Here is a 16,636-nt window from a genome sequence, read left to right as displayed (position 1 = left end):
GTCCAGACTCCGTCTTCAGCCGATCGGCTTGCCTTCTTATCTCAGGAATTTCCTGATCAATTCCAGCCGCCGACAGCTCAACGAAGTCTTGTGGGAGATCTGATCGGTTCTCCTATACCTTGGAGAACATTTGAGCCAGTCCAAGATTCCTCTTGGCTGGCTTTTAACCTGGAAAAAGCTTCCTCTGAGGCAGAACTCCCTCAGAGACAACCACCAGCCAGCACCACTTCCCGGAAGTCCCCGGTGATTTGTCAGTTTTTATATTGTCCATTAAGCTTAGAACTTCCTCTCTCGTTACCACTATTTGTCTCAGTTCCTCAGAATCCCTTCCTGCAAATGTTAGTTCAGGTTCAGGGATCTGCCCTATATCTTCCACTGTGAAGACAGATGCAAAGAATTCATTTAGCTTCTCTGCAATCTCCTTATCGTTCTTTAGTACACCTTTGACTCCCTTATCATCCAAGGGTCCAATTGTCTCCCTAGATGGTCTCCTGCTTTGAATGTATTTATAGATTTTTTTGTTGTTGGTTTTTATGTTCTTAGCAATGTGCTCCTCAAAATCTTTTTTAGCATCCCTTATTGTCTTCTTGCATTTCTTTTGCCAGAGTTTATGTTCTTTTTTATTTTCTTCATTCAGACAAGACTTCCATTTTCTGAAGGAAGACTTTTTGCCTCTAAGAGCTTCCTTGACTTTGCTCGTTAACCATGCTGGCATCTTCTTGGCCCTGGCGGTACCTTTTCTGATCTGCGGTATGCACTCCAGTTGAGCTTCTAATATAGTGTTTTTAAACAACTTCCAAGCATTTTCGAGTGATGTGACCCTCTGGACTTTGTTTTTCAGCTTTCTTTTTACCAATCCCCTCATTTTTGTGAAGTTTCCTCTTTTGAAGTCAAATGTGACCGTGTTGGATTTTCTTGGCAATTGGCCAGTTACATGTATGTTTAATTTAATAGCACTGTGGTCACTGCTCCCAATCGGTTCAACAACACTTACATCTCGCACCAGGTCCCGGTCCCCACTGAGGATTAAGTCCAGGGTTGCTGCCCCTCTGGTCGGTTCCATGACCAACTGATCTAGGGAATAGTCATTTAGAATATCTAGAAACTTTGCTTCTTTGTCATGACTGGAACACATATGCAGCCAGTCTATGTCCGGGTAGTTGAAGTCACCCATTACTACCACATTTCCTAGTTTGGATGCTTCCTCAATTTCATATCTCATCTCAAGGTCTCTCTGAGCATTTTGATCAGGGGGACGATAGATCGTTCCCAGTATTAAGTCCCTCCTGGGGCACGGTATCACCACCCACAACGATTCTGTGGAGGAGTCTGCCTCTTTTGGGGTTTCGAGCTTGCTGGATTCAATGCCTTCTTTCACGTATAGAGCGACTCCGCCACCAATACGTCCTTCCCTGTCCTTCCGATATAGTTTATATCCAGGGATAACCGTATCCCACTGGTTTTCTCCATTCCACCAGGTCTCGGTTATGCTCACTATATCAATGCTCTTCTCTAAGACCAAGCACTCCAGTTCTCCCATCTTGGTTCGGAGGCTCCTAGCATTAGCGTACAGGCACTTGTAAGCAGTGTCTCTCTTCAAGTGTCTTTGGCACTTGTGGTTAGGCCTGTGGTAATTTTGCTCTTCTGAATTTATATCCTGTGCCCCTGCTCTCACAATGTCTACTTCTAGGCCTACCCCTTTTAAAATTTCATCATTTCTTTGGTTTTTATCCCAGGGGGGAGGTTTATTCCGAACCGGACCTTTCTCAGCTCCTGTCGGGTTTCCCCCCTCAGTCAGTTTAAAAGCTGCTCTGCTACCTTTTTAATTTTAAGTGCCAGCAGTCTGGTTCCATTCTGGTTCAAGTGGAGCCCGTCCCTTTTGTACAGGCCCGGCTTGTCCCAAAATGTTCCCCAGTGCCTAACAAATCCAAACCCTTCCACCCGACACCATCGTCTCATCCACGCATTGAGACTGCGAAGCTGTGCCTGTCTGGCTGGTCCTGCGCGTGGAACTGGTAGCATTTCAGAGAAAGCCACCTTGGAGGTCCTGGCTTTCAGCATCCTACCTAGCAACCTAAATTTTGCTTCCAGGGCCTCACGGCTGCATTTCCCCATGTCGTTGATGCCAACGTGCACCACGACCACTGACTCCTTCCCAGCACTGTCTACCAAACTATCTAAACGACGGGCGATATCCGCAACCTTCGCACCAGGCAGGCAAAACACCTTGCGGTCTACACACCCATCACACACCCCACTGTCTATGTTCCTAATGATCGAATCACCCACTACAAGGATCCCTCCACCCCCTGGAGATATATCCTCGGCACGAGAGGATAGCTGCTCATCCCCCAGGTTTGTCACTGTGCAATCATTATAAGATCTATAATTTGTATTATAGAATAAAAATTGCTACTAATCCTCTATGGGTGATGTTTATTGTGGGATCAGCACCACTCACATATACAAGCTTTTTGCAGCATTCACATGAAGTTGTCGGAATCAAAATGCCAGTCCGTATTCCCCCCACCCATTTAATCCAGATTTACCCATTCCATGAAAAATCTGCTAAATTAAAAAAAGGTGACAATGAGTTGCTTGCACTGTCTGAATAACCCTTTTGCAATATTAAACCTTCATCTGGAAGCATCCTATAATAATGTCCTACACCTTTATGCCTGTCCACCTTCTCCTCCCAAACCAAGTTGCTGTATGAAAGCTAAGAGATAATAGTGCCATTTCCCACCACTTTAGGGAAAAGTCAGCACATTTGCGACAACAGTGGCCGTTGCACCAACCCTTACTCTGAATAGTTCTAAGGAAAGGGAGAAGAGTTTGAACTGAGGGTGGGGACTTAGTATGTTGGCTGCTGAAGATGCATGCTAGCAACATGGCCACAGAATAAGTTGCAGCTAACAGGAAACTAAAGGGAAAATAGGATGGAGGTGGAATCCTGAAAGAAGAATGCAGATGGGTCAGCGGAAAGAAAGGAAGAAAGATGAAAGTCAGTTGTGAAAAGTCTACAGTGGTATAGTTACTTCATCAAGTACTAAGTTTGAATCCTCATCAGTAAGATTTCAAGAGAGTCCTTATCATCTGTGTTCTGAGCTCAAAAGTTGAACTGTTTGAAAAAAGTGCATAACTAGTTTCTCAAGCAAGTAAGAATATTATTATTATTATCATAAATGTTATCATTATTATATTTATTGCCTGCCCTTCACCAGAAAGTCCCAGGGTGAGTCACAACAATATAAAATATAATATTAAAACAGTTTAAAGCAAATTATATTCACAACTAGAGACGGTCCCAAAAATATATACCTGAAGTGTCAAAAGCCAGTGTAAAGAAAGATGCATCTTCAGTATATGATGAAAACTGTCCAGTGAAGGTGCCAGACACATTTCTGTGAGGAGGGAATTCCACAACTTAGGGGCTGCCACAGAGATGCCCTCTTCTGGGCCATCCCCCCCCCGAAAAGAAAAATCCTGCTGGATCAGACCAAAGGCCTATCTAGTCCAGCATCCTATTCTCACACTAGCCAACCAGATGCCTATGGGAAGCTCGAAAGAAAGACATAAGTGCAACAGAAATTCTCTCCACTCATCTTCCTCAGTAACTGGTATTCAGAGGCATACTCCCTTTGACACTGGAGGAAATACACAGCCATCATGACTAGTAGCCACTGATAGTGTTATCCTCCATGAATTTGTCTAATCACCTTTTATAGCTGGTGGCCATCACTACATCTTGTGGTAGCGAATTCCACAGTTTAATCATGCACTGTGTGAGGAAGTACTTCCTTTTGCCTGTCCTGAATCTTCCAATGTTACATAAGAACATAAGAAGAGTCTGCTGGATTCAGTATCCTGTTCTCACAGTGGCCAAACAGAAGCCCATGTGAAGCCCACAAGCAGGACCTGAGTGCAAGAGCACTCTCTCCCTGCTTCATTGTATGATTCCAGGTTCTCCATCCGCTCTCGGCACCATTCACAATATTATACACCTATTGTTTCCAAACCTGTTATAATGTAATTTAAGATAATAGAAGGATGGCAGGATTTGTAGGGGGAGGATTAATAGGTGGGCTGAACAATGGCTAACCATTCTCCATATCTGCTGGCTCTCCCCTGCAAAGGTTCTGCCCATCACATCATCTGAGCTCACATAGTATTGGGGCCTGGCTGAAGAGAAATTTAACCCACCATCAGAGAGCATTTGCAGGAGAAAATTGGTGGGTGGGAAAAGTGCAAGTGGTGCTCTCAAACATTAGTGTTGCCAAACAAACATGGGGTTGGGACACCTACGTTGATCTTGTACCACATAATTCCACACTTTCACTGAAGTTAACTGTGGCATGAGCTTGAAAAGCAACAGCCTTCTTTTGTCATTTGGTTGAAGCAGACTGAGACAATACACAGGAGCTGTTTAGTGTGAGTCTTCCTTTATGCATTTATATGTTATTAGCATATGCAGCAAATAATCAGAAATTACCATATATATTCATACTATTATAACCTGAACTGATTGGTTTCCCTCTTCTCTGATACACTGAAACCTATTTGAAAGGCGGGGTATAAATGTAATAAATAAATAAATAATTTGAATGGGAACATGTATTCAGAACATGTTATACAAATTAAGAAATAGCCAGGTTTTTTGTTGACTTGCAAAACAGAAAAGTAGCTGTTAGCTAAACACATTTTGCAGATTCTGCAGCTCTGGCATTAGGAGTGATAGGTTCAAAGCTGCAACCACTAGAGACAGTGGAGAAGCAGGCTTCAGTCCAAAGTATGACAAAGCCACTTTTAAATATTTTGCTAAGTAGCAAAGCCTGCAGGCTTCAATATGTCCTTGTACTTTATTGTGGATCCCCAGTTGAACATGTCATAGAACAGGGATAGTCAAGGTGGTCCTCAACCATCAGCCCATGTCCAGTGGTGTGGAATGATGAAAGTTGTAGTCCAACATTATCTGCAGGGCACAACATCGGCTACACCTGTTTTAAGAGATAAAACAGATTGTGGCTGCAATCCTACCTCTCAGTGCTGATATCTGGGAGGGAGTTTATGCAGGGCAGTCATGTCTCTACTAACGTCCGCTGGTGGTGATGAGTGCCACTGATATGGGGATTCTGATGTGGTGGAGGCCCAACCTCAATCCAAGAGGGTGGTAAGATATTGCTGGAGATACTCCCATCAGTTATAGCTATCGGAAAGCCCCCAAATGGGCCATTTTGGAGCAGGGCTCAGAAGGTTTTGGACATGCAAAATCCTGAGGTGCCTGACCCAGGAACCTGGACAGCAAAAATGGATGGAAAACTGCCCCCCACCTTCTGCCCTGACAGGCAAGAGTCAGCAGAGCCTCAGGCTCAACTCTGCCAATCGAGTTATCCCTCATCCCAGTGAGGATTGCTCTGCCTGCCAAAAAAGGTGCAGGGGGAAAAAAGCAAAAGGTTTATGAAAGAAGAAAAGCAACAGACAACAAAGTAGAGATGCTTTCAACAGACTGTTGCACCTGCTAAAGTTATATGTGTATTGATCATTCATCATCATTCATCATTGGTGATCACTCATGGCCGAGTAAGATTGTCTTCCAGGGTAAGGTCTTTAACAGTGGGTCTGTAAGTGACTGTGGAGGCCAATTCTGGATCCACACAGCCTCCCACAGTGAGGACATAGGTTTCCAGATGGAAGATGGTCATGATGAGGATTTGCTTCATGTGCCTTCCGCTTAGCTCGTTTGTCCCTTTCGCCCGTACTCGTGCTTCTTCAAAGTCCATAGCACCTTTGTTAATGGCCGACCTCCAATTGGGACGCTGATGGGTCAAGGCTTCCCCGTTCTCGATGCTCATGTTACATTTTTTTAGATTAGCTTTGAGAACATCTTTAAACCTCTTTTGCTGTCCACCAATATTCCGTTTTTCATCCTTAAGGTGGGAGTAAAGTAGCTGCTTTGGAAGACGGTGATCAGGCATTCGAACAACATGACAGGTCCAGCGAAGTTGATGTTGAAGGATCATTGTTTCAACACTGGTGGTCTTTGCTTCTTCCAATATGCTAACATTAGTCCTCCTATCTTCCCAAGTAGTTTGCAGAATTTTCTGGAGGAATCTTTCAAGAAGTTGGGAGTGGCGTTTATAGATGGTCCATGTTTCACAGGCATGCAGTAAGGTCGGTAGTACAGTGGCTTTGTAAATAAGCATTTTGGTCTCCCTGCAAATATCCCGATCCTCAAACACTCTACGCTTCATTCGGGAGAATGCGGCACTCGCAGAGCCGAGACGATGCTGAATTTTAGCGTCAATGTCAGCTTTTACAGTGTGTATTGATATAGATTTAGGAGGGCAAAAAACCAATGTGCTAATCATTATTCCAAATATTTTGGAAATAGTTATCTAGTCTAAATCCTTCTGAGCAAAAAGAACACATGCCTGATAGCACCAAAAAAAAAAAACAATTAGAAACATGGGAAGTTACAACGCTGGTATCCTCCACATCTCATTGTTAGTAAGTAATGTAACTAGGAGGACAGAGTAGCGCTGATTGCCAAGAAAAGGATTTATAATGCAAATTCCTGACTTCTAAAATTCCTGATCTTCTAAAATTTTGAATCCGGCTGGATTCCCCCTAGATAAACAGTCTTTCAGTGTCATGCTCTCTATGTCAGATATTTTAAAACTTTTATTTTTTTATATATTTGTGTTGATTCTACATATATAAGTCTATAAAACATGACAAACACTCAATTCTCATAATGTATGAGAATAATTTTCTACTCCTTTTCAAAATTCCTTGCAGATTGCATATTTTCCCTACTGTGGGACCCAAATATCAACATTAAAACTGCTTTGCTTGGTGCAAGTGCTTTGTTTAAAGATTAGATTGCATATGTTAATTAAGACTCCTAGGGATTGTTAAATATATATTTGGTTCATTCGTCCAACTGGGTCAGAGGTTATTCTCAAACTCTAAATATTCTAATAAAAAGCCAATGCATTTCTCTTGGATATGTGTTTCAGAATATAATAAGAACCAGATTATGTTCTCTTTTGGGACATTTTAACCCTCTCCTGTCCTGCTTTATTTATTCATTCTTTAATCATGTGCTGTTCTGTTTCTATATCTCTTGGCCTATCATTTCTGTAGAAATTGTGGTCTGTGAAGGTATTCTGAGTGAGAAGTACTAGCATCTAACCAGAGTGCTGAAGTTAAATACTTACAAAAGAGTAGAACAGACATAGTAAAGTTAACCTGGATCTGTGACTAATTTTAAAACTCAAACAATTTGCCCTAACTCAACAATAGGATATATTTCATCTCTTTAAAAAATAAAAATTAGGTGAATTTGAACATTCTTACAGCAGCACTTTTTCCCTCTTCATTTAAGACTTTCCATTTTAAGGAAATGAGGCATTTTGTTGGACCACTATATAAGAAAGCTTTATATTAACAAAGACCATTCATGGGACTAAATGGTATTGGAAAATGGAAATGGACTGCCTTAAAGTCGATTCCAACTTATGGTGACCCTATGAATAGGGTTTTCATGGTAAGCAGTATTCAGAGGTGGTTTACCACTGCCTTGCCCTGAGGCTGAGAGGTAGCGACTGGCCCGAGGTCACCCAGTGAGCTTCATGGCTGTGTGGGGATTTGAACCCTGGTCTCCCAGGTTGTAGTCCAGCACTCTAACCGCAACACCACATTGGCACTGGCACTGACACTGGCACTAAAATTCCTTTCTGGTTATTTGATTTTTCCATTGATGATCTGTAAAAACACATTTTGAATAGACATTATTCGTGCTTTATGTTCTAAACTTGATCATTGTTCCTTTTGTGAATGTCTGCATACCACACATAATGAGACTCTTAATCTCCAGCATTGCCATTTTGGGTCAATCTGTATGCTTTCCAGAGACTGGTTTTGTTGTTGGGGGAGGGGGTTAATCCCAACCCTTACATTACCAGGGTCTCACCAAAGGGTCAGTGTTTACAACAAAGAGAAGGAAAGGCTAAAATCAAAGATGCTGAATTTGGCTAGACAGTCAAGAAATGTTAACTCTCATTTGAGAAGCAAAATATCTGGCAAAGCTATTACAATTATAAAGGCACTATGTACTAGTTGACATGATTCAGCAAAAAATACAATAACAAAAGTTTTCTTGAGGGGAAATAAATCTGTAAATCTATAATATTCAGTAAAGGCAAAATGAACCATACAAGATACTCCTGAAATCTGCTTTAGTAGCTGATGTAAGGAGGGCTGAGGACTACCCAGTCTGGATCAGTCTTCCTTTGCAAATTGCTATTTACCTAACCTGATATCTCAAAGATTTTAAAAAATGTAATTTTTACTTGGTTTTTCTTTAAGTACAAAGCTTTGTGTTTGGACATAAACAACAGCCATATCTTTCATCTTTCCATACTCCTTCTCTGCTCCTCTGCAATATTAAAGGGGCCAAGAACAGGAAATATATGCAGATGGAGTTTGGTCAGAAAAGGTACACGTACACACACACAATCATAATGGAACACATGAAAGAAGGTGAAGAAACTGGACATATCTAAGGGTAGGGCCAAATGTTGATCTCAAAACCCCAAAGCTCTAAGTCTGGCAGATAAATAATCAAACTGTATCAATTCTCATAGGCACTCAGTCATACACTCTCACCCAACCACCCCCACTCAGCCCTCTCCAACGTTATTTCTACTGATCCTACAGTGGTAGCAAAACTGATTGCTTATGGCAGCTATTTGGGAACCAAATGTTTATTAATCGTAGGCATTTTTTTTAAAAACCCTGCTCTTCAGCCAACAATAAAAGTAATAACAAATCATTAAACTGTAAAAAGTGCACATGGTCTTTAAATAACCCATTTTTAAGAGGTGGCAATGGTGATACTTCACTTTGCTGGCTGCTGCTGCTTCTCTTTGTCACAGTGAAATTCCTTATGATGGTCTCTGTCAGGGCCATAGCCATTTCAGCCCAGCCTGAAACCAATGAACAAGAAAGATACACCTAAACTCTTTTACAGTATGCTTCCCTTGTCATATGTTTCATTGTTTCCCTGCACAATGAGGAGGGCATACTTCAAGAAACAGAGCAACTGTGTTCACATTATGCTACTTTTACCATAGTAGATAAATACTTTGATGCACCTGTGGCCCCCTAGATGTTGCTGGACTACAACTCCCATCATCCCTGACCACTGGCTGGAGCTGATAGAAATTGAGTCCAGCAGCATCTAGAGAGCCATTGGTGCCCCAGTCCTGTAACAGAGGATTTTGTAAAATTGCTAGTCACGTCTTCTGGGATGAAATTAATTTGAACAAGTTCAAATCTCCAGGGCCCAATGAACGGCATCCTAGAGTAATGAAGGAACTGGCTGCAGAACTCTTGGAACCATTGTCTATTATCTTTGTGAAATCACAGAGGATGAGTGAAGTGCTAGATGACTGGAGGAGGGCTAATGTTGACCCTATCTTCAAAAAGGGCAAAAAGGAGAAACCTTGGAACTACAGACTAGACAGTGTGACATCAATCCCTTTTCAACAAGCCTTTTAAGTTGAGAGCTATCCCAGTCTGTGTCTGTGTCAGAATTGCTTAATAAGTTTTTAATAATGTTTTAACCCTTTTTAAAAGTTTTTTAAAAATGTTTTTAACGCTGTTTTGTCTTAATGTATTTTAAGATTTGTTTTTATGATGTTTTAAAGTGTTTTTAGTGCCTTGTTTGCCGCCCTGGGCTCCTGCTGGGAGGAAGGGCAGGATACAAATTAAATAAATAATAATAATAATCCCTGGGAAAATTCTGGAGCAGATTACAAAGCAGTCAATCTGTAAGCATTTTGAAAACAGTGCCGTGATTACTAAAAGCCAATATGAATTTCTCAAGAACAAATCTTGATAGACTAATCTTATCTCAGCATAGTTTCCAAATTGTTTGAAGTACTAGTTCTCCTCTATTTGGAACTGGTTAAGCTTCATCTTGAGTATTGCATCCAGTTTGGGACACCTCACTTTAAGACGGATGCGGAAGTCATCCCTTGTAAAAAACTGACTTAACAAGATTTGATATTTCTTGAGAGATTAATATTTCAAAAACTGCAAAGTGCAGCATATTTAAGCAAAACTCCAAAATAATCTTAACATCCCTGTGTATATCAATGAAGTTTTATGCCATGTGGAAAGAACTGAGGCAATAATTATAGTTTTATAGAATAATTCCGTGTGGATTTAGAACTCATTTTATTTAATACTAGGTGGTTTACAAAATGCCGATGATTAAAGGTAACCATTGAGAATGAGACTTTCTGGATTATTTAAAACACAATTTATTTCAATTTGATGTCATTGTATGGTTTAAACAGTACACACATACACACCCTTTAAAGAAAACAATGTGTGGTTGGGAGGCGAATGAAGGTGGAGAAATGTAAAAGGATCAACCCTGTTTTTTTCATCATTCCATCAAGAATGTATGGAGGGTTCTCAACTTCATTTCAGTGTGGGGAGATGCTGCACATCAGCTGTAGAAAATAAATACACACAGCAGTTTTCTCTAACCATGTCTGTTCTTTTATTGAGCACTGTTAGCTCCATATTTTGGCATGCCCTTGGGCAAGATGCTGTCCGTGACCACCACCCCCTCCCTACCTCCTTGCCACTATCACCACGGCCCATTTACTTTTCCTCTCCCTCTGACCCTGATCAGCACTACTGCTCAGAGGGAGAGGGCAAGCCCAATGGAGGCTATTCCTCCTTCTCCTTTCTTTTTTCATTGCTCACACTTGGAGAGACCAGGTCAACAAGCAGCAACAGCGAGAAGGAGGAGGACCAGGAGGACCTGGTAGTCTACAGTGGGTTCCTGGTTGGGGTGTGGGACTTGAAAAGTGTCCAAGGATGCCAACTCCTGACACTGGCCCTGATTATATACAATTTAAGAATGGCTGGAACACAACCACCATGTTTTATGGGCTACAGTTAATGAAATATTTTTTAACTCACATCTAAGCTCTGATTGCAAACATAAACAACCAAACCATTGAACACTATCCACTCTATGATCCCTTCTGATGTTTCTCATTTATTTGTGATGTTTCTTCTTAACTTAGATATGCTTATAGGCCTCAGAACATGGCACAGAGGGGTGGGCCTGGACAACTGGCCTGTGAATCTGAGTTGGGAGGAAGGACGAGGGGGAATGGGGACATTCAGGGAGGGTGTGTTAGAAAGGGAGTAATGAGCTGATGAAGTTCTTTCCACTCCACCTGACAAATCTGACAAACACTAGCTAGTACTGTACAAGAGCACAATATTTTCCCCAAATGTAGTAAGATAAAATTGTCTCTTGTTCACATGCTTAGTATCAACACTAACACTTCTTCAGATATAAACTTGCTGCAAAAGCTTAAGTATTTCAGCCAAAGCGTAAGTGCAACATCTCAACAAAACAGCAGCAGACATTCCACAAGACCTACCAAATACTTCAGACGTTTATTTCCTCCCCTTCCCTCTCTGCTTGTTCTTTATCTACCAATAGCAGGCTACATGTTAAAGAAGTATTGTTAGCAGTTGAGAGGCTCTACACACAAACTACTGTTTCAAGAGTGACATTTAGCAGAAGAGGTTGCTTAATGTTGGCAATGGTAACCAGTGTTACAACTGTGTCTTTCTCTGTTTAGGATAATGGACCTGTTCCAAATAGAAGACCAGCAACGTTTTTGCCTGGAGAAAATCCAACAGACAACAAACAGATATCAAACTTGCAATACAATAACCCCACACGGCTATATACAAACAACAATGCAGATTCTAGTTTACCATCACAGATGGGGGGCCTCCATATCACATCTTCCCACAGGTATGAGGACCAAACAAAAATGACAATGGAGATTATTTTTACAAATGGATGCTGTGGGTGGGGAGAACACTACACTGTGGGAATAGGAAGGTTAATCCTTTCCCCTGGACTATTTTCTTATGAAAAGCACACACACACATACCAAAGCTGCTGTTTGCTCCAACTGAAAAAGCATATGGAACAACAAAGAGACTGAAATGCTTATACACTAGAAAGAGAGCCTGTTATTAAGACAAAATCGCTACCACAAAAAACCAAATCATGCAAATTACTTACTTATTTCATTTGAAGAAATCAGCCTGTTTAACCTGTTAAAATTTACTGTTAAAACAGCATATCAAACATTTGGTTTTTTGTTTTTAAAAATGGTAACATGAATGTATAGATGAAATTAAACTTGAACATTCCCATGGACAAATATGAGCACTACAGAATCTACATAAAGTAGGATTGCAGTCAAAAATGCTAAATCTCATGTTTAGTGTCTTAGGGCTTCAAATGGGCATAAGAAGCTGTTTAGAAATGGCAGAATACATACATTTTTGTAACAAGTGATTATTCTCACTGTTACCACCCAGACTCTTACCTAGTGGATGCACAGGGATGAAGGTTCTACATATTCTTCCTAGGCTTATGTCTACCCAGAGTCTTATGTCAGCTACGTCCCTACCTGAGTAAGGAGGACCTTACATCAGTAGTACATGCTCTGGTAACCTCGCGTTTGGACTACTGCAACGCACTTTACGTAGGGCTACCTTTGAAGACGGTTCGGAAGCTACAGCTAGTGCAAAATGCGGTGGCCAGACTGCTAACAAGAACTAAGCGGTCTGAGCATATAACACCTGTACTGGCTCACCTGCACTGGCTTCCAATATGCTTCTGGGCCAGATTCAAAGTGTTGGTGTTAACCTATAAAGCCTTATACGGCATGGGACCACAATAGCTGTCGGAACGCCTCTCCCGATACGAACCGGCTCGTACACTACAGTCTACTACGAAGGCCCTCCTCCGGGTCCTGACGCATAGGGAGGCCCGGAGGGTGGTGACGAGATCTAGGGCCTTCTCAGTGGTGGCCCCCGAATTGTGGAACAGTGTCCCCGAGGAGGTATGCTTGGCGCCGACACTATCATTTTTTCGGTGCCAAGTTAAAACCTTTCTCTTCTCTGAGGCATTTTAATCTTAGTTAAATGTTTGTAACTTGGTTTTAGATTGTGTAGTTTTTATATGCTTGTTGTATCAGATTCTGTAATTTTATTGTATTTTATGTTAACCGCCCAGAGAGCTATTGCTAGTTGGGCGGTATATAAGTTTAAGAAATAAATAAATAAATAAATAAATAAATTATATGTCAAGCATTGTCCTCATGTAAGTGAGTCCTGTTATCGACAGCAGACAACTGGAGTAGGTAACCCTAGAAAAAGAAATCCTACCCAAGTTCCCCTTGGGGCTGAGGATGTATCAGGAAATAAAGTAGGATTCCACACAGGAAAATATAAATATATTTTTGTTCCTATTTTAAGATCTGGTTCAGACTTGACATACAAGTAAGTGGCCACAGCCAGTGCATAAAGTGTGCATGCAGACTTATAGAATATACGTGGCCTTAGCCAGTGAATAATACATAGAAAGATATAGAGCTGGATGCAGCAAGGGCATAATAGGCATGTAGTGTATAAGTTCACTAAACAGTGCTAACCTGTAAGGCAAATAACAGTGCATTCACATACATAAACCTCTTACTTATAATAGCCTTAAACGCTATACGGCACCCACTTTATCTCTTTTAGGTATCCAAAAATACAACAAGGAATTTTTACTTACAATATATTATGCCTTTCTGTCTCCACCCTCCATTAATCAGTCAAGCAGCCGTGTCAGACCAGATCCCAAGGCCTGGTCTCAAATAGCTGAGTTCCATCTCTTTTATAGCCATTGCTCAAGGCTGTACCCAAAACTTCCCTGAGACTTGACAAGGCTGGTTCCTGTCATACTCTAGAGCAGCCTTTCCCAACCAGTGTGCCTCCAGATGTTGTTGGACCACAACTCCCATCTTTCCTGACCATTGGCAATGCTGGCTGAGGCTGATGGGAGTTGTGGTCCAACATCATCTGGAGGCACACTGGTTGGGAAAGGCTGCTCTAGAGGGTGACTATACTACAGGTTGTGCACTCTCAGAGGCTCAACACTTTTGCATACGTCGCTCCCTGAAAGCACCACACAAATGTTTATCTTTCCTCTTGGCTGTCTTCCCAAACTTTCTAGCAGCCATCCTAGACAACTGTATAAACAAAGGTTCTTGACAGACAGGCAGGAGAGTGGGGGAGAAGGAGAAAAATAGAAGGAAACTCAATATTCTCTTCTCAGGCAGTTGATCTGTTTAGCTATGCCACACTTTTCCAGGGGGAAAACCACTTGTTTTTACAGGAAAACAAAAACTAATAAAGGCTAGCCCACAACAAGACTTGAGACTGAAACATATGTGGTCCAAATGTCCATTTCAGACATTTGGGTCTGTGGTAAGATCCTTCACATGGCAACAACCTTACACACAGTTTTCAAATTCATATGGTGCCAAGAAAGCATATTCCTGAAGCCATGTCCTCGCTCCCACTGAGTAAAGCAGTGTTCTTCTACTTTGAGTCCTAGATACTGTTGGACTACAGCTCCCATAATCCCTGCCCATTGACCAAGCTGGCTGGGGATGATGCCAGTTGTAATCCAGCTGCATCTAGGGATTCAAGTTTGAAGAACACTGCTATAAAGGACTTCACTATAGTCCTAAAAGTTTCAACTTGTCCTTACATTCTTTTAAACTAATTGCATGTTACAGACTAATGTCTTTCACAATTTTCTGGTCACTGTTCTACACATGCCTTAAGGACATATATTGTTGCACGCCTCCCCAATCTCCAAGGGGTGAGATTTAAGAGGTCCCTGCACTCGTCCTGGGCTTGGTTTTCTTGGGAAGAAGGTCAGCGGAGACTGCAGTGTATTTATGTACACACATTCCAACCTGAGTTTAGGATGGAGGGGTTCAAGGCATCAGCAGTCCAATATCCAGCTTTCCATCAGTGTTACAGGAGGCATCGTAAAGCCATAGTGCAGAGAGCCAGTCGCTCTGCCTACCTCCAGTTTCCAGCCATTCTGTAGACCAGCCTTTTCCAACCAGTGTGCCTCCAGATGTTGCTGGACCACAGTTCCCATCTTTCCTGGCCATTGGCAATACTGGCTGAGGCTGATGGGAGTTGTGGCCCAACAGCATCTGGAGGTACACTGGTTGGGAAAGGCTGCTCTAGACACACTCTACACACACTAAAAACACAAACCTCTCCTAGCTGCCAGGAGGGGGGAGGCTCTCCTGAAGAGTTTCATTGACAAAATATTTTTTTTATTTATTTATTTCATTCCATTTCTATACCGCCCTTAGCCAGGATCTTCCTGGGGCATTCACCTGTTGCTGGGCACCTAATCGACCCATTAACAAACCTGGCCACTCTATTAGCTTAACAAAAGAAACTCATCTGGCCAGCAGAGCCACCCCTCACCCCAAGGCACAAGATTCCAAATCAGAAGCTGGAAGGGGACCCACAGGAATCATCCATTCCAGCCCCCAAACTCACAACAATATAAAGAGAATTCTACACACACCTTATGGACATTAACAAGGAGAAAGGAAGATAGGAAGTGACTCTTGGACAAAGATGGTCAAAGATGTCTCAATAGATTTTAAACATGCAAATTTAAGAGGCCTTTTCAAATATTTTTATGAATACATGAAGGACTTATAGGTTGATGTGTTTGTGATATTCATTCTTTTAGAGTTCCCTGACAGCCACCACCAAGTTAGAAATAGTATGTGTTAAGGGTATGCATTGGCTCTGTGTGTATTAGGGCTGTGCACAGACCTCCCCCCATCCACCCTGTGACTTCAATACAGAGCAGGACATCAGGCCAACCTACCCTGGGTCAACCTAGGGGCCACCCACCCCGGCTCAGAGCCACTCTCAAATAAGTTTGGAGGGTGGGGCTCATGTTTAAATAGGGTAAAAAAATACTAATAAAACATATGGTGGAAAGGGGTGGGGGGAAGGAGACACTGCATCTCCTTTTCTCCAACAGAGGGAGGGGTCAATTTATCCTTTGTGATGTTTTGCAAAACAGCATCCCCCAGGATTATTGCTCCAGCTCATCTGCACCCACGGAGGATCACTGTCTGCTCATCTAGCAGGAAGGAGAGCCTCTTCTTCCTGCCTGATATTCCACCCCTTGATAGGCCCAGATCACTCTGGGTTATGAAATCTGAGCCATAGTGATCTAAGGCTGTCAGAATCTGACTCACCTGAGGCCTAAAAACATCCAAATGGACCCGATTTGGATTGGCCTTCAGCCAAATCCAGTGCACAGCCCTAGCATGTATCTGAAATGACAAGATATATCAGGATGATTCAGCCAATTTCATGTTACTGAGTTGGATCATGCTATTAACAAGGCATGTCAAGGTGGATCAAGAAATCCCCAATCTATTAACTACCTCTGCTGCCTCACTTTATGCAGAAAGTTAAATTCATGGCCACTCCCCTTTTTTTCTTTTCTGATAAATGAAAACAAGCTGATTTGGGAAAAGCCAAGAGCTCAAGTGGGGAGCAGGTGTAGAAGAAGAGAGGTGAAGAAGTGGAGGGAACATTTTATTTTGACAGACAGGTCTAGCTTTTAATCAGAGTGAATTATTTTCCCACTGAGAATTTCCAGTTTGAATTTTGGGCTAAAGTGTTGGTC

General features: G+C 42.0%; 1 protein-coding gene across 1 annotated transcript in view; it reads left to right on the top strand.

The window, feature by feature from the left end:
* The window catches only part of PDLIM4 (PDZ and LIM domain 4), a 137,114-nt gene that overhangs the window by 106,010 nt on the left and 14,468 nt on the right, over window positions 1-16,636 (top strand). Inside the window, exon 4 of the mRNA XM_061617067.1 lies at window positions 11,682-11,860. Coding sequence (XP_061473051.1) covers window positions 11,682-11,860 — 179 coding nt within the window. The remainder of the gene's footprint in view (window positions 1-11,681; window positions 11,861-16,636) is intronic.

This window comes from Rhineura floridana, chromosome 3, assembly GCF_030035675.1.
Source record: "Rhineura floridana isolate rRhiFlo1 chromosome 3, rRhiFlo1.hap2, whole genome shotgun sequence".
Classification (NCBI taxonomy): domain Eukaryota; kingdom Metazoa; phylum Chordata; class Lepidosauria; order Squamata; family Rhineuridae; genus Rhineura; species Rhineura floridana.
Note: the sequence above shows the minus strand (reverse complement) of the source record. Positions and strands in the feature narration are given on the sequence as shown.